This window comes from Aethalodelphis obliquidens, unplaced genomic scaffold (assembly GCF_003676395.1).
Source record: "Aethalodelphis obliquidens isolate GAN/ISIS:26980383/991018 unplaced genomic scaffold, ASM367639v1 scaffold24, whole genome shotgun sequence".
NCBI lineage: Eukaryota > Metazoa > Chordata > Mammalia > Artiodactyla > Delphinidae > Aethalodelphis > Aethalodelphis obliquidens.
Window position 1 is genome coordinate 1,244,440 of NW_020837968.1, and position 22,736 is coordinate 1,267,175.

At 41.2% G+C, this 22,736-nt stretch overlaps 1 protein-coding gene across 6 annotated transcripts in view; it reads left to right on the top strand.

The window, feature by feature from the left end:
• The window catches only part of ASPM (assembly factor for spindle microtubules), a 67,494-nt gene extending 45,919 nt beyond the window's left edge, over window positions 1-21,575 (top strand). For 2 of the 6 annotated variants that reach the window (XM_027122143.1, XM_027122144.1), the window contains 11 exons: window positions 213-4,919; window positions 8,480-8,646; window positions 10,132-10,228; window positions 11,532-11,741; window positions 13,049-13,201; window positions 14,028-14,216; window positions 14,851-15,043; window positions 15,174-15,328; window positions 17,173-17,349; window positions 18,568-18,734; window positions 21,319-21,575. In XM_027122143.1, the coding sequence (XP_026977944.1) occupies window positions 213-4,919; window positions 8,480-8,646; window positions 10,132-10,228; window positions 11,532-11,741; window positions 13,049-13,201; window positions 14,028-14,216; window positions 14,851-15,043; window positions 15,174-15,328; window positions 17,173-17,349; window positions 18,568-18,734; window positions 21,319-21,421 (6,318 nt within the window). In that variant the 3' untranslated portion in view covers window positions 21,422-21,575. Of the gene's footprint in view, window positions 1-212; window positions 4,920-8,479; window positions 8,647-10,131; window positions 10,229-11,531; window positions 11,742-13,048; window positions 13,202-14,027; window positions 14,217-14,850; window positions 15,044-15,173; window positions 15,329-17,172; window positions 17,350-18,567; window positions 18,735-18,800; window positions 19,088-21,318 lie in introns of those variants that run through there. The other 4 variants (XM_027122145.1, XM_027122148.1, XM_027122147.1 and 1 more) reach the window with 4 other exon arrangements.
• The last annotated feature ends 1,161 nt before the right edge of the window (window positions 21,576-22,736 follow it).

The window sequence follows — 22,736 nt, forward strand, 5'->3', positions numbered from 1 at the left end:
TATAAATATCATTAGTTTGGATTGGCTACAGTTGTATCAACACAGAAACTAAACTAGAAACAAAAGAGATAAGTATCTTCTTTAAAAATATATTGCTTTTAAAATTAATGTCTTTGTTTTTAAGCAAATGTTAGAAACGTTAATACTTTCAAGGGTGTTAAGTATAGAAAGATGTGTCTATTTTACTTTGTGTCCTTTCTTACCTTTTTCAGAGATATTGGAGAAGATATTCCACTAGAAAACAGTTTCTGAAGCTGAAATATTATTCAATCATCCTGCAATCTAGGATAAGAATGATCATTGCTGTTACTTCTTACAAACGATACCTTTGGGCTGCAGTTACAATTCAGAGGCATTGGCGTGCTTGTTTAAGAAGAAAGCAGGATCAACAGAGATATGAAATGCTAAGATCATCAACCCTTATAATCCAGTCTGCGTTCAGAAGATGGAGGCAACGTAAAATGCAGCTACAAACAGAAGCTGCAATAACACTGCAAAGAGCTTTTAGAGAACGGTGTGTCAGGAAACAGGTTAAAGAAGAGAAAGCTGCCATGGTCATACAATCCTGGTACAGGATGCAGAGAGAATTACGGAAATACATTCATATTAGATCTTGCGTTGTCATCATTCAGACAAGATTTCGGTGCTTTCAAGCCCAAAAGTTATATAAAAGGAAAAAAGAGTCTATCCTCTCTCTCCAGAAGTACTACAAAGCATATCTGAAAGGAAAGGTTGAGCGCACCAGCTATTTGCAGAAACGGGCTGCAGCCATCCGACTACAGGCCGCTTTCAGGGGAATGAAAGCTCGTAATTTACGCAAACAGATCACCGCTGCTTGTGTCTTTCAGTCATACTGGAGAATGAGACAGGACAGACTTCGATTTCTAAACCTTAAGAAAAATATTATCAGATTGCAGGCACACATAAGGAAGCATCAACAACTACAGAAATATAAGAAGATGAAGAAAGCTGCCCTTGTAATTCAGATTCATTTTCGAGCTTACATTTCAGCCAAGAAAGTTCTAGCTTCTTACCAGAAGACACGATCTGCTGTCATTGTTCTGCAGTCTGCATTTAGAGGGATGCAGGCCAGGAAAAAGTTTATTCACATCCTCACATCTGTTATAAGGATTCAATCATATTACAGGGCTTATGTTTCCAGAAAAAAATTTCTGAGGCTAAAAAATGCTGCAGTGAAGTTACAGTCCATCGTCAAGATGAAGCAAACTCGTAAACAATATTTACATTTAAGAGCAGCTGCACTAAAGAGAGAAGAACACATGCGAGCATCTTGCATCAAACTACAAGCTTTTGTCAGAGGGTACCTGGTTCGAAAGCAAGTGAGGTTGCAGAGAAAAGCTGCTGTTTCACTACAGTCTCATTTCAGGATGAGAAAGATGCGCCTGTACTACCTGAAAATCTATAAAGCAACTGTTGTCATTCAGAGTTACTATCGTGCATACAAAGCGCAGGTCAATCAGAGGAAGAACTTCTTGCAAGTCAAAAGAGCAGTTATCTGCTTGCAGGCCACTTACAGAGGTTATAAGGTACGCCAGCTAATCAAACAACAATCTACAGCTGCTCTTAAAATTCAAACTGCTTTTAGAGGCTACAGTAAGAGGATGAAATATCGATCTGTGCTTCAGTCTACTCTCAAGATTCAGAGATGGTACAGGACACACAAGACTGCTTCTGACATAAGGACACAATTTTTAAAGACAAGGGCAGCTGTGATTTCTCTACAGTCCGCTTACCGTGGCTGGAAAGTTCGGAAGCAGATCAGAAGGGAACATCAAGCTGCAGTGAAGATTCAGTCTGCTTTCAGAATGGCCAAGGCCCAGAAAGAGTTCGGGTTGTTAAAAACGGCAGCATCCGTCATCCAGCAACATCTGAGAGCGCGGGCTGCAGGGAGGAGGGAACGGATGGAGTACACTGCACTCCGCCTTGCAGCAGTGATGCTCCAGTCCACGTGGAGGGGCAGAGCAGCGAGAAGACAGGTTCAGAAGAAACACAAATGTGCTGTCCTCATACAGTCGTGCTACCGAATGTACGTGCAGCGAAAGAAGTGGAAAATCATGAAAAAAGCGGCTTGTCTGATTCAAATGTACTATCGGGCTTACAGTACTGGGAGAAAACAGCATCATTTGTATTTGAAAACCAAAGCAGCAGTAGTAATCCTACAGTCAGCTTACCGAGGTATGAGAGTGAGGAAAAAAATAAAGGAGCACCACAAGGCGGCAGCCGCTATACAATCTAGTTACAGAGCTTACCAAACCAAAAAGAAGTACGCCACCTACAGAGCGTCAGCTGTTATAATTCAGAGGTGGTATCGAGATATTAAAATTGCAGACCGTCAGCGTAAGGAATATCTTACTTTAAAGAAGGCGGCTGTGAAAATCCAAGCTGTTTATAGAGGTGTTACAGTAAGAAGAGAGACTCAGCACCTGCACGCAGCAGCCACTCTTATTAAAGCCGTGTTTAAAATGCAGCAATCAAGGAGGCGATATCATCAAATGAGAACAGCAGCCGTCATAATTCAGGTAAGGTACAGAGCATATCATCAGGGTAGAACTCAACGTGCAAAGTACCTGACAACTTTGAAAGCTGTTACCATTCTCCAGGCCAGTTTCAGAGGAGGACGAGTTAGACAGACCCTGAGAAGGATGCAGACCGCAGCAACACTCATCCAGTCCCACTACAGAAGACACAGACAACAAGCTTATTTTAATAAGTTGAAGAAGGTGACAAGAATGGTGCAGCAAAAGTACCGGGCAGTGAGGGAAAGGAACATACAATTTCAAAGGTATAACAAACTGAGACATTCCGTAATCTGCATTCAGGCTGCTTTTAGGGGGATGGAAGCTAGAAGACACTTAAAAGTCATGCACTCAGCCGCGGCTATGATTCAGAGGAGATTTAGGACTCTGATGATGAGAAGGAGATTCCTGTCTCTCAGGAATACCGCTGTGTGGATTCAGAGAAAATATCGTGCAAATGTTTGCGCAAAGCATCGCTTACAACAGTTACTACGGTTACAAAAGGCAGCCCTCAAAATCCAGTCCTGGTACAGAGGGTGGGTGGTGAGGAAGAAGGTGCAAGAGATGCACCGGGCTGCTACCGTTCTCCAGGCGGCTTTCAGAAGGCACCGTGCACGTGTGAGATACCAGGCCTGGAGGCACGCCTCGCGGGTCATCCAGCAGCAATACCGGGCAAGCAGGGCCAAACTGCTGCAGAGGCAGCTCTACCTCCAGCAAAGACACTCTGCTGTGGTCCTCCAGGCTGCATTCAGGGGTATGCAAACCAGAAGACAATTGAAAAGGATGCATGCCTCTGCAACCCTGATTCAGAGCAGGTTTAGATCTTTAGTGATGAGGAAAAGGTTCCTTTCCCTCAAGAAAGCAGCCATTTTTGTTCAGAGGAAATATCGAGCCACCATTTGTGCCAAACATCACTTGCACCAATTCTTGGAGTTACAGAAGGCAGTCATTACAATCCAGCCATCTTACCGAAGGCTGATGGCAAAGAAGTTACAGGAGATGCACAGGGCCGCAGCCCTCATCCAGGCAACTTTCAGAATGCACAGAACACACCTTACCTTTCAGACCTGGAAACACGCCTCGATTCTCATTCAGCAACATTACCGAGCATACAGAGCTGCAAAATTGCAAAGAGAGCATTATGTCCAACAAAGGCATTCTGCAGTGGTCATTCAGGCTGCCTATAAGGGGATGAAAGCAAGACAGCTTTTAAGGGAAAAGCACAGAGCTGCTGTCATAATACAAAGCACATACAGAATGTACAGGCAGTATTTTTTCTACCAAAAGCTTCAGTGGGCTACAAAAGTAGTACAAGAAAGATATAGAGCCAATAAAAAGAAAGCTCTTCAACACAATGCACTCAAGAAAGCAGCACCCTGTGTCCAAGCAGACTTTCAGGATATGATTATAAGGAGAGAGATTCAGGAAAAGCAGCATCAGGCTGCCATTACTCTTCAGAAGCATTTTAGAGCCTTTAAAACAAGGAAGCACCATCTCCACTTTAGAGCAAAGGTAGATTTTGTTCAAAGAAGGTACAGAACACTAGTTGCAGTGCAAACCCAGGCAGTCATTTGTATACAGTCTTACTACAGAGGCTTTAAAGCACGAAGGGGTATCCAACTCATGCACCTGGCTGCCACCCGAATTCAGTCATTCTACCGAATGTACAGGGCCAGAGTGGATTATCAGGCAAAGAGAATGGCAACTGTTGTTATACAGAATTATTACAGGTCATACGCCAGAGTACAAATGGAAAGGAAAAAATTTTTAGCCATTCACAAATCTGTAAGACCTATTCAGGCTGCGCTTAGCGGCATGAAACTTAGACAGAAATTTAAAAACATGCCCGAAGAAGAAATGGCAGTCCCTGCTGCCCAAACTGCATTCTGCTGTCACAGAACTGAAACTCAGTATGAAGCTGGCCAAAGCCCAGCACTTACGGTTCAAAGGCGGTGTAAAGCTTCTCTGGTTGGTCCCTTACAGGAAGCAGAGTATCATTCTGAAAGAAAGGCTGCAGTAACAATTCAAAAAGCTTTTCGTAAAATGGTCACAAGAAGATTGGAAAAGCACAAGCGAGCTGCTGTGCGAATTCAGTCCTTCCTTCAGATGGCTGTGTATCGAAGAAGATTCATTCAGCAGAAAAGGGCAGCTATCACTTTACAGCGGTATTTCAGGAAAAGGCAAACCAGAAAACAGTTTTTATTGTATGGAGAAGCAGCAGTCGTTTTACAAAATCACCACAGAGCCTTTTTGTCTGCAAAACATCAAAGAGAAGTTTATTTACAAATAAGAAGCAGTGTTATCGTTATTCAGGCTAGAATGGAAGGATTTATACAGAAACGGAAGTTTCAGAAAATTAAAGATAGCACCATAAAAATCCAGGTATTTATATATTGAAATATAAAGCTTTCATTCTTTCTTTGACCAGTATTTCTTAGAATTTATAAAATGAGCTTAAGCAGGTTGTAAAGGTTAATACTTAGTTTACGTGGCCTTTTCATTTACCTTCCAAAATGGAACATTTTTGAGGTTGGGCAAAGGATACCAAAAATAATTCACCGAAGACAGCACAGAACTGGGATTGTTCTGAGTGTGACACCCTAAGCTTGTTGCAACTATGGTTGCACAGTTAAAAGCAGAGACCTTGGGCTTCCCTGGTGGCGCAGTGGTTGAGAGTCCGCCTGCCGATGCAGGGGACGCGGGTTCGTGCCCCGGTCTGGGAAGATCCCACATGCCGCGGAGCGGCTGGGCCCGTGAGCCATGGCCACCGAGCCTGCGCGTCCAGAGCCTGTGCTCCGCAACGGGAGAGGCCACAACTGTGAGAGGCCCGCGTACCGCAAAAAAAAAAAAAAAAGCAGAGACCTTGAGACCATCAGGTTGCAGCTGGCAGCTGTGAGCAGATATTGTTTTTGAGAACAGCTGGTGGTGTCCTTGAGTCTGATACAGTTCACGTTCTCAGTGATGTAGGAGCATGTCTGAAACCACATCCACAATGGCCACCCGGCTCCACTGTGGATGCCTGAACCACAGTTAATCCATTTTGATTTTTAAATGCATTCTTTTCTTTAATGGTTAAAGCAGATACACAGTATATGTTTAATAGGCCACAAAAGAGGCTGTTCTAGTTAACATAAAGTTCAAATTAAATCCTGTATTAGCCAGAATGACTTGCCCATAACCTCAGTGTATGGAAATTTCTTCATGATAATACAGAACGAGAAATGTATGTTGCTGGGAATGCAGAGAAGAGAAACCTAAGCTAGTCACAGTGATTTAAGTTGAGATGTTAAGCTGAAGGATGAACTGGAAACAGCCAAGTAAAATGTATGCAAGGAGTATTCCAGCTGTAGGAGGTAACACGGAGTTCAAAAATGAGAGAGAACAGGTGTGCAATAAAGGGTGACCGGCGACCAGGATGCGATCCAAGGAGTGAGATGTGGGCAGCTGTGTAAGACAGAAAAAGTTTAGTCTTTATCCTCTGGACTAAAAGAAGTTCTAGAGGAGTTTAAGTAGGAGAAGAGCAGAATCATAGTTTATTTTTTTAAAAATTACTCAGATGGGATTTCCCTGGCAGGCCAGTGGTTAGGACTCAGCCCTTTCATTGCCATGGCCCGGGTTTAATCCCTGGTCACAGAACTAAGATCCCCCAAGCCATGTGGTGCAACCGAAAAAAAAAAAAAAATTACTCAGGCAGGGATGTGGAAGATGGACTGAACTGAATGCTGGGCGGCTAGCCAGGAGACTGCAGGCAGTAGGTCAGGGAAAGTGAACCACCGTTTGACAGCAGGGTTGTCAGGGTCAGTGTGAGTGGAGGATGGGATTGGCCTTGTATAGAGCGTAAACAAGGAGCCAAGCCGTCTTTATGGCTGAGGTGACTCAGTAGATTGTACCCTTCACTGACGTGGGAACAACGGGAGGAGACGGTCTGGAGCCCGATGAGCTCGGCCTGGGGTACGTGAAGCTGACGTGACCACCACGCGTCCAGCTGCTATGTTTGCTGTAATTCGGACAGCAGTACGGATTTTGGAATTTGACTTCTACATTGTTGGCATACAGTGATAACTGAACTTGTGGGAGATAGGGGATCACTTAGGGAGAATGCATGAAGTGGGCAAAAGAAGAGGGCCCAGGACTGGAGCCCTAAAGAGCATCAAAATTCAGGGGTGCTGAGAGGAGAAGCCAACATATGGTATTAAGAGGGAATGAAGAAAGCTAAAGATTGTGGTATGAAGAAACCAAGGGTTGAGGGAGGAAGAAAGGAGCGCCCAAGTTCCAGACGCTGCCAGGAGTCAAGGACTGGTGGGTGTCAAGCGCGTGTGTTAGTTGGGGTTATGTTAGAAAAGCCAAAATAACAATCTTAGGAAAATTCAACTGTTTTTATTTTTTTTTTTTCTTTTTAGTAATTAGTTGTTGTTTTTTGGGGGGTTTTTAAAAATTATTTATTTTTGGCTACATTGGGTCTTTGTTGTTGCACAGGGGCTTTCTCTAGTTGCTGCGAGCAGGGGCCACTCTTCGTTGCGGTGCGCGGGCTTCTCATTGCGCTGGCTTCTCTTGTTGCAGAGCACGGGCTCTAGGCGTGCGGGCTTCAGTAACTGTGGCTCGCGGGCTCAGTAGTTGTGGCTTGTGGGCTCTAGAGCGCAGGCTCAGTAGCTGTGGCACACGGGCTTAGTTGCTCCGTGGCATGTGGGATCTTCCCGGACCAGGGCTCGAACCCATGTCCCCTGCATTGGCAGGCGGATTCTTAACCACTGCGCCACCAGGGAAGCCCTGTTTTTTCTTTTATATAACTAAATTATAAAAGTGCATGTTGCAATCTAGTTTTTAACACATACCAACCAGTGGTCTTAAACTTCAGCACACATTGGAATCACTTTGGAATCTTTAAAAGTACTTGATACCTGGCTTCCACTATGAATACTACTATGTTAGTATTCGGTTTTGTTTACATAAAAACCATATAGAAATACTCTGAGTTAAGGACATCACAAGAGTTCAGTTTGACCATATATATCATTCTCGCCTGTCAACTGAATTTAGAGCCTGATCCCCATGTTAGGTGGAGCTATTGTATTTGCTGTAGGTGTTTTGAAGTCAGATAGACTCAGGTTCAAATCTTGACTCTATCACTTACTGGCTATGTGGTAACAAGTCTCTTGACGTTAATTTCTGTTTTGTATAGAGATCTTAATAATCATCTCACAAGATATTTATAAGGATTAAATAAGATATGTCTGTCACTTATTACCTGTGACATCAACAAGTAATTTTACTGGTGTCAGTTCCTCTGGGCCTTCATTGTTTTCATCTCTAAATTAGAGATAATAGTATTACCTACCTATGTTACTGTAAAGAATTATAGTGCTTAGTATAGCGCTAAGCACTTAAGAAGTTGTAGCTGTTACTTAAGCTTTTAGTCAGCCACAAGGTTGCCAAGGTCGGAAAATCTGGTGGTCCTCAGGTAGATGGATGCCCTCAGGATTCTGCAGCAGGATGGACCCAGAACCCAGGATGTGTCTGCAGTGTGTGGGGAGGGCCGTGGGAAGAATTCCCGTCCCTTCCCTGGAATTGGAGGCATTCATTTCCTTTCGTTCCTTCACATGGACTGAGAAGGTGAGGGCAGTGCACACACCTGGCTTCCCAGGCTTTGCGTGCAGCTTACAATTTAAATACTTTCCAGGGTTGTATTGGGCTTAGCCAGCAGCCAGCCGCAGGGTATGTGCTGAAGCAGGTAGTAGGAGGTCACAGGTCAGCCCGCTGTTCTCAGGGGGCTCATGTGTCCGGAGTGAGCGAGTCCCACAGTGGAGCTGGGGTGTGACTGCATTTCTGCAGTTGATCCTGTCTGCTTGACCTTATATTAACTGTTATCAATACTGAGTCTTCCAGTTTACAAAAAAATAATTAGACATCTCATTGCATATTTGTTATGTTTATATGTTTAATAGACTGCGTGGAGGAGACATAAAGCCAGGAAATATTTACGTGAAGTGAAAGCTGCCTGCAAGATTCAAGCCTGGTACAGGTGTTGGAAAGCACGTAAAGAGTATCTGGCTGTGTTAAGAGCTGTTAGAATCATTCAGGGTTGCTTCCGTACCAAACTGCAGAGAAGACGGTAAATGTGTCAGCTGCGTGGGCGAGAGCGTGTGTGGGGGCGGGGGGCGGGGTTGTGCATGCACGCGCGCATGTGCCGTAACCCAGTCTGTGTGTCAGGTAATACTGCTTGTTGGGTTTCCTTTTAAATAGTTGCTATGCTTAATTTGTATGGTTTGCTGGTGTTTCCTGCAATAATGTAACAAAATTATCTCTGAGACTGTCTTATTTTTTGAGATACAGCCTTGATGGTATAATCCAGGAGAAAATATTAAACTTGATTAACTCAGGTTCATAAGGATAAGGGACTGAGGGACTCAGTAGGGACTGAGGATGGGAAGTTAATAAAATGATCTAGTGAGTCTTGTTTTCCTTGTTAGTGCACGGGTCCATTTTGTCTGTTGATTTAGCTACTGGCAACATTTGTTTTCTTATACTTTTTTTTTTTCTTTGTATTAACCCCTGTACTCTTTATCCTTAATGACGAAGACCTAATTACCAACTTATCTGTGTTACTCGTATTTCCCTATTCCTAGTTCATTTCTTTTAAACACATTTTCAGAAGCTCTTACCAGATAGTCTATATTATTTTTTTATTTCATAGTGTAAGAATTTTTTCATCAGTTCCCAGAATTGATGAGTTATTATATCAGTGATGGTTTTAAAGATCGTTTTGGGAGAGCACACTAGTGTTACAGGCGTTTCTTGATCAATTCCATGGGCAGAGTCAGGGCTTAACAAATAAAAATATAATTGCTGCTCTCAGCTATTAAGGACCAGTGTCCAGTTTTTCCCATTGATATTCAGCCTTACTTTCTAGGAAAGGTGGCCACATGACATAGGTTAATCTCTCTCCATTTTCCACAGGACCATGAACAGATGAAAGAGCCTGCCGATTCTCGATTGTTGTCACTGCTATGTTGACGCCTAAAGTTTAATCTCCAGCCCTCACATTTAAAATTTTTCTCCAGTTCTGTTTACAGAATATTCCTTTTTAAATCTTTTGATGATGCCATCTTTCCTTTCAAACAAGTGTTTGTTTCTCATTTGCCTGATGCCACTCCACCCTCCCAGGCTGTCTTCTCAGCCACACCTGTCTGCTCAAAGACTCACTCACAGTGTGGACTCAGACTTTATTCTCTACCATTTTTTCTACCACCTCCCCTTTATCTAGGCTTTGTCTAGATCTGGCTAATCCTACTTTCTTCTGATCCCGTTCAGAATTTTTTGTCCTTCTAGAACTTAATATTTCTTGACCACTGAAATATTGCCAATTGTAAAACTTGTTTTGCATTGTGTTACCGTGTGTGTGTGTGTGTGTGTGTGTGTTTGTGTTTGTAAAGTTCTGATTGCTAGAACCTAAGTATGAATTATCCTTTTCTACTTTTTTTTATTCTCTCATTGCCTTTCTTATATTTTCTTTCTCCTCTAGTATTTATAGGGGGTGGGCAATGAATACTTACTAAATGAGTTAATTTGAAATTGCTTTCCAATAATCACTTTTTAGGTTTTTGAACGTGAGAGCATCAACAATCATCATTCAGAGAAAATGGAGAGCTGTACTTTCTGGAAGAACAGCTCATGAGCAATTCTTAACGACAAAAGTAGGTGTTAAAAAAACAGTTCATATGTAAAGAACTACTTTAAAAAACAGAAAACAAAAAATGATATAAAGGTCTAGCTATGCATTTGCTTTAAACACATCATTGCAGTCAATTAAAAATTACATTCACTCGGGCTTCCCTGGTGGCGCAGTGGTTGAGAGTCCGCCTGCCGATGCAGGGGACACGGGTTCGTGCCCCGGTCCGGGAGGATCCCACATGCCGCGGAGCGGCTGGGCCCGTGAGCCATGGCCGCTGAGCCCGCGCGTCTGGAGCCTGTGCTCCACAATGGAAGAGGCCACAACAGTGAGAGGCCCGCATACCGCAAAAAAAAAAATTTTATTCACTCATAAAAATACTATTTGTATTTTTGTTTGTGTATCTGTTTTTATAACATATTCTCAAACCCAATTTGAAGTGATTTATTTGAAGAAAATCGTAATAGATGTAGCATATCCTGTCTGTATGAGTCAACACATACTCTTTAAGCCACATTTGGTAATCTATTTAAAATATTTAACATTGGTTCTAGAACAGTGGTGGTACCTATGGTCTTTTATTAAGGAAATCAAAATTAAAATTTTACTTGTAAATTTTGATGTTCATATTCACTATGTATGATTATATACACACTATTATTATTACACCTTCTATTATATATTTACTAACTAATCAGATCCTCATGACAACTCTGTGAGGCAGCTATTATCAGCATTCCCATTTTATGGATGAGTAAACTGAGGTCTGGAGAGATAATGGGGTTTGCTCAAAGTCACTCAGCTAGTAGGTGGGGGGGTCTATGTTGTAAAACAAACCTAGTTTTCATTTCAATCCAGATGCTTTATGTGTCTTGGAATTTGATTGTCAGGATGTTCTATAATTGAGGAATCTAAGATGTGCTGGGAGTACACTGGTTCTTGAAGCAGCAGACAGCTTCCCTCACAGCTGCTTACAATGCCCATTCTGTTCTCTAGAGTGTAGCTAGCTTTTGTATTAAATGCATTTGTCCTGTAGTAATACTAGTCCTTTCTTTGCTCATTCACAATGAAAAGTATCAGGAGGAAGGGAGGGAAAAAACACCAGGTATCTATGGTCCATGGTTTGCACCTTCATAAAAGCTTCATTTTTAGCTGTAGCCCTCTGTGGGTTTCAAAATCTGTGAAATATGACATTCTTAAACTAAAAATGTAAAAAAAAAAAAATCATAATTATACCATCTTATTTTTCATTGAGAAATTCCAGAACCTCCAGTGGGTTGAACTATTATTTCTATCTATTAGTGTCACTTGCTAATTTTTCCTTATAGAGATTTCAAGCTGCTTGTTTGATCCAAGCAAATTTCAGAGGATATAAAGGAAGGCAGGTCTTTCTCCAGCAGAAATCAGCTGCTTTGACCATACAAAGATACATACGAGCCAGGAAGACTGAGAAGTCTGAAAGGAGAAAATATGTTGAATTAAAAAAATCTACAGTTGTTCTACAAGCACTGGTGCGTGGTTGGTTAGTAAGAAAAAGGGTAAGTATTTTTAAGTAGGATATCTCAGTCTTATGAAGTGGAAATACCTGATGTTAAATTGTGTTAAGAAATTTGAGATTTTGGAGAATAATTTCAGAACTGATATAGCCATTAACTAGAATTCATTCAGCTTCTGAAGAGCCCCATGTAACAAGATCACTGGTTGCCATAGATTTTTGTTCTGTGATCCTATTTCCCATAGATGCTCACCAAAAATGCAAAATAACTTTTCTCGTGTAATAAATCTTAACAAAGGAACTGAAGTATGAGGAGGGCTCCACATGTGAAGGAGTTTTTTTTTTTTTTAAGTTTTTAACATCTTTATTGGAGTATAATTGCTTTACAATGGTGTATTAGTTTCTGCTTTATAACAAAGTGAAGCAGCTATACACATACATACATCCCCATATCTCCTCCCTCTTGCGTCTCCCTCCCACCCTCCCTATCCCACCCCTCTAGGGGGTCACAAAGCACCCAGCTGATCTCCCTGTGCTATGCGGCTTCTTCCCACTAGCTATCTGTTTTACTTTTGGTCGTGTATATAAGTCCATGCCACTCTCTCACTTTGTCCCAGCTTCCCCTTCCCCCTCCCCACACGTGAAGGAGGTTGTTATTCAAGTCACCTTTTGCTACCACCAAGCAACTCTCTCAGGGGTTGTAGGACCATTCCGTTGATAACTTCCACACCTTCAGCAGGAGAGAATCCTCCCTAGGGAATTCTTGACGTTCTGAGCATCCAGTACATGAAGCAGTGGTAAACAGAAAATAATTAAATTAAAGGAGAAATCTTTTGTGTTTTGTTCACTGAGTATAAATTGAAACTCTGAAGGCCAAAGGCCCCTCCCTGGAGGGAGCTTCTGCTGCAGAAGTCTTGTGCTGGATGTGGCGAGACCACTACTGGAGAAGTCAGGTCAAATGTTTGCCCGATTTAACGTCACCATCTTCAACGGTTCTGCTTGGAGCTCTCTAACCCTTTCTCAGTTTACTATTCCTAGACTTCTCCCATTATAATTAGTACCTTCAAAGCCTTATCTAGCTGCCCTTGGGTAGTCTAGTTAAATTCTGGAGTGAAGTGCCCAAATATAATTGTGCTTTCTATATCCTCAGTTAGGGGTTACACCATTGAAAGTGTTGTATAGTAAAGGAGTATAATTACTTCAGGTTACAATGTAGATAATTTTAATAGTTACAAGTTAGTTTACTGTTGCTAATTTATATAATTTGGTATTAAGGATATACAAAAATAAACATTGGTTGATTGTCTTAAGAGTCAACTATTTGGTTGTTAATCTTTTTTTCTCCTTTAGATTTTAGAACAGAGAGCCAAAATTAGGCTTCTTCACTTCACAGCAGCTGCCTTTTATCACCTGTCTGCTCTTAGAATTCAAAGAGCCTACAGACTTCACAGGGCTCTGAAGAATGCTGATGATAAACAGGTTAACTCAGCCATCCGTATTCAGGTTAGCTTTTCCTTTGCAGTAAAACTATGACCTAATTTTTGTTTGAAACTTTTTAATATTTCGTAAACAATTTCCAAATACCCCTGCTAAAGTTATGTAGTATTTAGCTTTTGCCATGTGGCCATCAGGGTGGTTGGCTGGCTTAGAGGTGAGTTGCGTTTTATGGCTCAGGACTAAGGCTGTGGGTTATCCTCTGGCGCGTTGTATGCATTCACCCCTCATGTAGCGACACCCAGGGCACCTGTCTCTCGACCTCCTTGCCAACCCGTGACATTACAAGACTTTGTGATTTTGTCATTTTGATGAATGGCAAATTACATCTCATATTTGGTTTGGATTTCCTATGATTGCTAGCAATTCTAAAAAATCTTTCCTCTGTGTTGGTTATTCAAATTTTTATCTGTGTACGGTATGCTTTTTAAATTTTTTTTTCCACATACTTTGCTCATTTTTCTGTTGAGTGTTTTATTTTTCTTAATGATTATAGGAGTTCTTTATGTATTCTGGATAAGAATCCTGTTTGTACAGTATATGTTAATATACTTACATATAAAATATTGAGTAAAGAAATTGAAGAATAATATACAGCTTGATAAGATTTATATCAATTATGAAATGAGGAACATGTTGTGCAGGGTTAAATTCTCAGACACACACACACACACACACAGACACACACTTAAACCCACTGTGGCCTGGAATTTTCTGCACCAACTAGAGTGGAAGTGTAATGCCACTGGGGAGGGTTGAAAGATATTTCAATAAATGTTCTATTTATTTCATTAAGAAACCTGAAGTAAAAAAACTATTCATATGTTTTAAACAGAGATGGTTTCGAGCAAGATTACAGCATAAGAGGTTTCTTCAGAAACATCGCTTCATGAAAATTCAGAATGAAGCTCAAGAACGTATAAGCCAGCAAAATAGGGCTGCATCAGTAATACAGAAAGCCGTACGCCGTTTCCTCCTCCGTAAAAAGCAGGAAAAGCTTGATAATAGAGTCACTAAAATCCAGGTAACTGAAAATATTATGATTTTAGTTCAAGACTTTGGTTTGCAATTCATCTACACGATATACAACATTTTATTGAATTTTATTTTTATTTATGTATTTTATTTCTTGACTGCGCCTCACTGCTTGCGGGATCTTAGTTCCCCAACCAGGGATTGAACCCGGGCCACGGCAGTGAAAGCGGCGAGTCCCAACCACTGGACCACCAGGGAATCCCCAACATCTAACATTTTAAAAAGCACAGTCATACTCATTTTAAAAAGCTGTGATTGGCCAATAGAATAATTCATATGCACTATGCTACCATAATTTCATTGTTAAGCCCTTTATTTTCACATTCCAGAGAGGAAGTTGATGACTGAAAGATGCAAAAGCATTTTTGCCTTTTGAATCGATTTAGCCGTCTTTGGCCAGTGAATGATGCTTTAACTTATATACAGGAATATTATATGTATTTCTTCCTAGAAAAATTGCTTTTGCTATTTATTAGAACCTGAATTGAAGTTGTAGTTGCAAAGTTGCAAAGATCACATCATATAATTTTACTGAAAACATTTACTTTGTGGAAGTAGATGTAGATGTTAAGTCCACAACATCAGAGGTTGTAATCTTAAAGTTACTGGTTTGTCTCTTTAAGGCGTTATGGAGAGGATATTCTTGGAGGAAGAAAAATGATTGTTCAAAAATTAAAGCCATTCGACAGAGACTTCAGTGTGTTAACCGGGAGATTCGAGAAGAAAACAAGCTCTACCACAGAACCGCACTTGCCCTGCACTATCTCCTGACATACAAGTACCTTTCCGCTATTCTTGAGGCTCTAAAGCACCTGGGTTAGTTTGTTTTAACAATATCTTGTATAAGGTTAGAAATGCGTTTTTACCCTTGAGTCGTACAAAGAATATAATAATACGATACTGATTTTGTTGCTGTGAATGTATCTCTTTTTTTTCCCCCTTTCAGAGGTAGTTACTGGACTGTCTTCACTTTGCTGTGAGAATATGGCCCAGAGTGGAGCAATTTCTAAAATATTTGTCTTGATCCGAAGCTGTAACCGTAGTGTCCCTTGTATGGAGGTCATCGGATACGCTGTGCAGGTCTTGCTTAACGTCGCCAAGGTAGTTTCCGTCTTGATAATGAAGAGTTCCTTGGTCAAGAAACCTCCCCTAGCAAGTTGGGTTTATGCTTGCTCATCACTAGAACTCAGATCCCCGAGTTAAAGTTCATTTACTATGTGCCAGAGTCTTCGGGGGGGAATGTTTACTCTGTTAACGTAACTGTACATAGAAACTATAATTTTTTATGATTTATTTCTCCTGTTTTTATAATATTAATAACAGCAAGTTAGTTAAGGCCTTGCTAACTATGTGCTAGTTCTTTTCATGCATCATTTAATTTAGTGCTCCCATTTATCCTCTAAGATGGTTCTTATGGTATTATCCTTCCCATTTTGTAGTGAGGGGATAATCGTCTTTACAGGAGGTAAGGTCCTCGCCCGAGGACCAGCGTGTGGTCAGTGGTGGAGGGTTCATGTCCATCTCCCTCCGGAGCTGACAGCCTGTACACTGCGCTATATCAGAACAGCAGAACCTCTCCTGATCACGTCTGGCTTCCTTTTTGGTTGGTGTTTCTAAAGTACTGGGTTGGCCAAAATGTGCCTTTGGTTTTTAAGTGAAAATAAAAGACACATTTTTCATTTTCACCAAGAGCTTTATCGAACAACGTATTCACCCTTTTGTTCCACTACCTTCTGCCATTTTTCAGGCAACTTCATAATTCTATCTTCCCAAAACTTTTTATCCTTTTGAGCAAAGGACTGTTCCGGGTGCCTTTTACAGTCTTCCAGGGAATTGAAATTTTTTCCATTAAGAGAATTTTGTAAAGACAGAAATAAATGGAAATCCGAAGGTGCAACGTCTGGTGAACACGGCGGATGAATCAGAACTTCCCAGCCAAGCTCTGACAGTTTTTGCCTGGTCGCCAAAGAAACATGTGGTCTTGTGTTATCTTCATGGAAGATTATGTGTTTTCTGTTGACTAATTCTAGATGCTTTTCGTCAAGTGCTGCTTTCAGTTGGTCTAATTGGGAGCAGTACTTCTTGGAATTAATCGTTTGCTTTTCTGGAAGGAGCTCATAATAGAGGACTCCCTTCCAATCCCATCCTATACACAACATTGTCTTCTTTGGATGAAGACTGGCCTTTGGTGTGGTTGGTGGTGGTTCATTTCACTTGCCCCACGATCTCTCCCATTCCACATTATTGTACAGTATCCACTTTTCATCACCCATCACAATTTGTTTTAAAAGTGGAACGTTTTCATTACATTTAAGTAGAGAATTGCATGCGGAAATAGGGTCAAGAAGGTTTTCTTCGCTTAACTTAACGTAGACCTAAAGTGATGAACATAACCAAGCTGGTGCAAATGATTTTCAGCGCTTCATTTGGATATTTTGAGTATGTCGGCTGTCTCCCACGTGTTGTAACACTGATTGTTCTCAGTTAATGTCTCGATTTGATCGCTATCAACTTCTACTGGTCTACCCGACCGTGGAGCATCGTCCAGCAAGAAATCTCCAGCACGAAACTTCACAAAGTACTTTTGACACGTTTGATCAGTCACAGCACCTTCTCCATGCACTGCACAAATCTTTTTTTTGCATTTCGGTTACATTTTTACCTTTCTTGAAATAATAAAGCAGAATATGCTGAAAATGTTGCTTTTTTCCTTCCATCTTCAGTATTAAAATAAGTACACAAAACTTCATCAATTTTGATTAGTCTTTTTTTAAATGCACGCTGATATGACAGCTGCCATATACAATCTAACAAAATTGTTTTGAATGAAGTTAAAGAAAACTGATGCTACTAGATCCATCTTACGGAAAAAACCGAACGAACCTTTTGGCCAGCCCAGTATCTGTGTTTATTATAATTTGTAACTTGGTTCTGTTCTCTTCCAGTATGAGAAAACGACTTCAGCAGTTTACGATGTAGAAAACTGTGTAGATACACTGCTGGAGCTTCTGCAAATGTACCAAGAAAAGCCCGGTGACAAAGTTGCAGACAAGAGTAGAAGCATTTTCACAAAAACTTGTTGTTTGTTAGCTGTTTTACTGAAGAGGACAAATCGAGCTTCTGTAAGTATTCATCAGTTTTTTTCCTTTGAGGTTATCTTTACATGTTCTTAAGTCCAAGACTTTTAAGCAGTTATCACAACTTAAATAGGGCTTTGCGTGTGTTCACACCTGCTCTTTGTGCTGATATGAGTTGTTTCTTATGTGTCAGAGAAGCTGAATTCTAGAAGTAGAATTTGTCACAGCCCTAGGAGCAACCAGCTCCCATGTACTTGAGAGAAGCAACAGCTGTCCCAGCAAGGTAGAAATCCAGATGTGCACAACTCCTCACCCCCTGCTGTGACATAAAGACGTGACAAGCATTTCTCCGGTGAGGCCTCTGAGCATCCTCTCCAGGAGTTACAGTCAGCAGGGGTGACTGCAGGCCATGATAGGACTGTGGCCTTTATCCTGAGAACAGTGGGAAACCACTGGAGGATTTTAAGCAAGGAGATATGTTCCAGTTTAAGTTTTAACATCACTTTGGCTGCTGGTCGAAGAATGGATTTGGGAGATCGTGTGGGTATAGGGAGACCATTAAGGAAAGAGGCAAGTGTAGACACACAGTGGTCTGGGCAAGAGACTGTACTTGACCTGGGGTCGCATCAGGCAGAGGTAAGTGGGTAACGCTGGAAACTTTAAGAAGGTAAAATTCGGGGCTTCCCTGGTGGCGCACTGGTTGAGAATCTGCCTGCCAATGCAGGGGACACGGGTTCGAGCCCTGGTCTGGGAGGACCCCACATGCCGCGGAGCAGCTAGGCCCGTGAACCACAACTACTGAGCCTGCATGTCTGGAGCCTGTGCTCTGCAACAAGAGAGGCCGCGATAGTGAGAGGCCCACGCACCGCGATGAAGAGTGGCCCCCACTTGCCACAACTAGAGGAAGCCCTCGCACAGAAACGAAGACCCAACACAGCCAAAAATAAATTAATTAATTAATAAACTCCTACCCCCCAACACAGGACTTGGTAACCATGTATAATAGGTATATTTACTTAAATGTTTGCTTTTTTATTTAGTATGGAGTTAAGTGTACAATTTTTGAATATTTGCCTTCTTCATAATTGTCTTATAAATTCATAATTTAAACCAATCTAACTGCTGAACTTGGAGAGCTCGGCTTTTTTATTGTTAAAAGCTCTTAATTTACTGCATAGTGTTTGTATACTGTGATTGATTTTGCTAGCATAGAAGGGATATAGAATTCTTATTAGTTTAATAAATGCACATTTTCTTTTGTAGGATGTTCGAAGTAGGTCCAAAGTTGTTGACCGTATTTATAGTCTCTATAAACTTACAGCTCATAAACATAAAGTGAATACTGAAAGAATCCTTTGTAAACAAAAGAAGAAATCTATGAGCATTTCCTTTATTCCAGAAACACCTGTAAGAACCAGAATGGTTTCAAGGTGAGCAGTAAATGTACCCTATAGTTTTGTGTCACCATGCATTCATTCATTCATTCATCCACTTAGCAAACATTTATTGAGCACCTACTATGAGCAAGAGACTGTGCTTGACAATGGCGAAACAGCATGTGAACAAGAAGAAAATCTTTGGTAAATCTAAAGGAGACGATCTCAGCAGTTAATGAAGTAATAACACTGCAGCCAAGAGTATTTAGTAGTTATTGGGTAAATTCCTGGTTCTAACAAGGTACGTGCTAAGGCTGATAATTAGCCCTCAATAAGCTTTGCCGTATCATTTTTTCCCTTCCGTGTAGGACAAGCTGCACTACTGGGGAGGTGGCAAAGGTCTCTGATGGCCAAAACATCAACCTCCAACTCCTTGCATAATCACCCCGATGCCTGAAATTTCTCCTCCTAGAGAAGTTCTTTTTGACCTTGTATTAGTTACCTAGCACAAACTTAGTGGCCTTAAACACCAGTAACTTATTCTCTCACAGTTCTTGAAACTGGAAGTTTGATATGAAGGTTGTCAGCAGGGCCTCACCTGGTCTGAGGCTCTGGGGTGTAATCCTTCCCTGGCTCATCCAGTTTCTGGCGGCTAAGTGTCCTTGGCTTGTTGCTCGATAGCTCTGTCCTCCGCCTAAGTCTTCACAGGGCTTCTTCTCCCTCTCCCTCCTCTGTGTTTCTTGTAAGGACATTCGTTGTTGCTCTCTGGTTCTGGGCAGAAGAAACAGTCTAGAGATATAAATTAGGGAAATGGTCTAGAGATATAAATTAGATGCAGGAATCATTAGAACCCCTCCCTCTCTCTCCCTCTCTCTCCTTCCTTTCTATGACTGGACAATTGTCTACTAGGTGTAAATCCTGCACCACTGACAATGCACTATTTCTTGACCTGGGTTATACAGCAGTTAGCTTTATAATTACTCATAATTATAAACTGTATAATAGTTGTAAATTGGTTTTATTCTTGCATGTTTTACAGTATAACATAAAAATAGTCTGCTTAAAATTTATTAATGGGAACGATTTCTACATACGGTTTTTATTTAAGGACTTGGCATATTATAATATGAATTACATTGTAAAACTATTAACATATGAATGAGTAGATTCTTTTTTTTTTTTTTTCTCCCCTTTTGACACTGTCGGGGGTTTTCTGAGGTAAAACTCCCAACAGTATAAATGTACCCTTTATTTAGGTATGCAATTCAATGAGTTTTGACAAACGTATACAGTTGTGAAACCACTACCACTGAGATAAAATATTTCTGTCACAACAAAGTTCCCTTGTGCCCCCTTGCAGTCAGTTCTCTCCCATTAACCCCTAGGTTCTGGAACCTGCTGATGGGAGTTCAGTACCTTTAGTTTTGCCTTTTCTGCTTTGTCCCATAAATGGAATCACACAGAGGTAGCTCCTTGTGACGGGACTCTTTTACTTGGCGTAATGCTCTTGAGGTTCATCCATGTCGATGCATGGCTTAGATTGCATCTCTTTCTTCACAGACTGCTGTTCCACGGTAGGGGGATATATACCCGCTCTGTTTGACCACCCCCCAATTCATAGATGTTCGGAATTTTCACTGGAAAGAACAGGAAGATGGAAGTGCATATAGTGGTAGGGATTCATGTGAGGAAGGTGGCTGTGATGCCGTTTCCTCAGTGAAGAAGGAGATCAGAAACATTAGCTCAGAAGCAGATGGGGGACGGTGTGGAGGGGACATTTGGAAAGAAGAAAACAGTCACCTTGGGGAAAGAGAAAGGAAGCAATTTCTAGGTAATTTCAATCATGGGCATAAAATCAGCCAGCCTGGTTGTGCAGGTTTTCTTTAGCAACGTCCAGCTGTGCAGGAATGGAGAAGGCAGATACCTGGATTCAACTTGGAATCCACATAGAGCTTTCCAGTTGCATTCAATAGGGAAGAGCACCAATGGCGTTAACGGCATTTGCAATGGAGATTATACTGAGGGACCCAAGCTAGACGGGAGGGAAAGGAGACCAGCATTGTGCTGGGTGACAGGCACGTGCTGAGGTCCCCTGAAGTGGACACCACAGTGGGAGGAAGCTGTGAGCCGTGGAAGTATTAAGTCAAAGGGCGTGGATGAACCCCAAGGGGTGGTTCGGGCTGGAAGGCTCAGGCTGAGCAGTCGGTGGCCGGGCACTTTCTGAGGGTGACAGCGGCTGTCTTGTGATTGTGTGACGGGGGGTGTGCTGAGTGGACCCAAAGGAAAGGGGGCAGAAACGGAGAGGTGAGGGGTCGGCTCTTTAGCTACAAGGCTGCTGAAGTTCTGAGATGGGGCAGGAGTTGAGGGAAGACCAGGAACCAGGTTTACAGACAAAACGCTGGGGTTTGGTAGCTGAATAGCCTGAGCTTCAAAGGAGCCAGGATCATCCTTCAGCGAAGATGGAGAGAAATAGTCTAAAGTCGTAAACGGCCATAACATGAAGCCTCCCACCTGCGTGAGGGCCTGTGAGGGAGGTGATGCGTCCAGGAGGGACCACATTTCAGTTAAGACAAAGCGATGGATGTGAGTCTTCTAAGAGAGGAACTGGGTTAATGCAAGGTTTTTATTCTTCTCACAGACTTAAACCGGATTGGGTGTTGAGAAGAGATAACTTGGAAGAAATCATGAATCCTCTGAAAGCTATTCAAATGGTGATGGACACACTTGGCATTCCTTATTAGCAAAGGCAAACGTCTCAGTATGTACAGGAAAAGAAATAGGAAAGCTGATCACATGTATGGAAAGTGCTTTTGGCTTGCTTTGTACAACTTTTAAAATCTGACTTTGTATTAAAGTTCAAAAGAGGTATGTAACAAATAAACTTTTTATATTCTTCGTTTCTTTTATTTAATAGCTTTATGCAGATAACAAACTAATGTCATAACATGATTCCAACACTGTTATCTATGTCTGTTGTCTTAAAATATTATATTAGTTTGAATATAATCATATTCCTAAAGGGAAAAGATTAGCTTATTATTCCTGTTTTATAGGTAAATTGAGGCATTTATCTAAAACAAATGTTGAAAATTTAAGATTCTGCCAACTCACGTAGAAGTGAGGATAAAATAATCCCACAAATGCCATAGACAGCACCCCTGTTTCCTGACTGACGGGACCATCAAGATGGGCAAATGAGCCGCTCTGAGGAAATTAGACAAATTCAGCCTACCCCTTCATATATTAAAAACTCCTGACTTTGAACTGAGTGGGGCTGTAATTTGACCTGGGAAGAGCAAGGTATTGCTTGTAGTAGAAACTCATTGTCTAGTCACTGAGCACAGACCTGAAGATGATTCACTTGTTATTTTCAGTAGCTTTGGGTCACTGTTACCAATACTGAGCCAGTGTGATTCCAGAGCCACAGAAGGCTAATTCCAGTGGCTGTCTGCAGTCTGATCGGGTCCCAAAGACTGTCTAGCTACGGGGGCCAGGACAGTTTTAAAGTGCTTGAAGTAAATCAGTAGTAGCTAGAAATGGAGAGACCATTTAACTACTTAACTTTATTATTTTGTTGGAATGAGGATTAAACCTAGTCAGAGACTGTTGAGATTTGGTTAGAATAAAGACCATATTGACATATTAAAGAATATATTGAAAGTAACTAGAAATTTTTAGAATTTTTTTTTTCTTCCAATGAAGTGTTTGGAGTTTGGAGAACTCTTGTTACTTAGAATATGCCAAATACTATAGTTTTTGTTGACTCTCCCAAATGGTTTGTTTTTCTCTTTCTTTTAACAGAATTTTAGTGTAAGCAATTTATTTACTTGGTAAATTATACCACTAGGATATAATCAACATAAAATGTTATTGGTGTTAATTTCCTCTAAGATGGTTATAACCAATTAGTATTTGCACAAGAAATATTTCTATGAAGTTATACGTGAAAGGTGAGTTCTAGATGTCCAGTTTTTCTATTGTTGGAACTCAGACTAAAAGTTTTTAAATTTTACATAATATTCTATTTTCATGTGAAGGATATTCCTCTTAAATGTA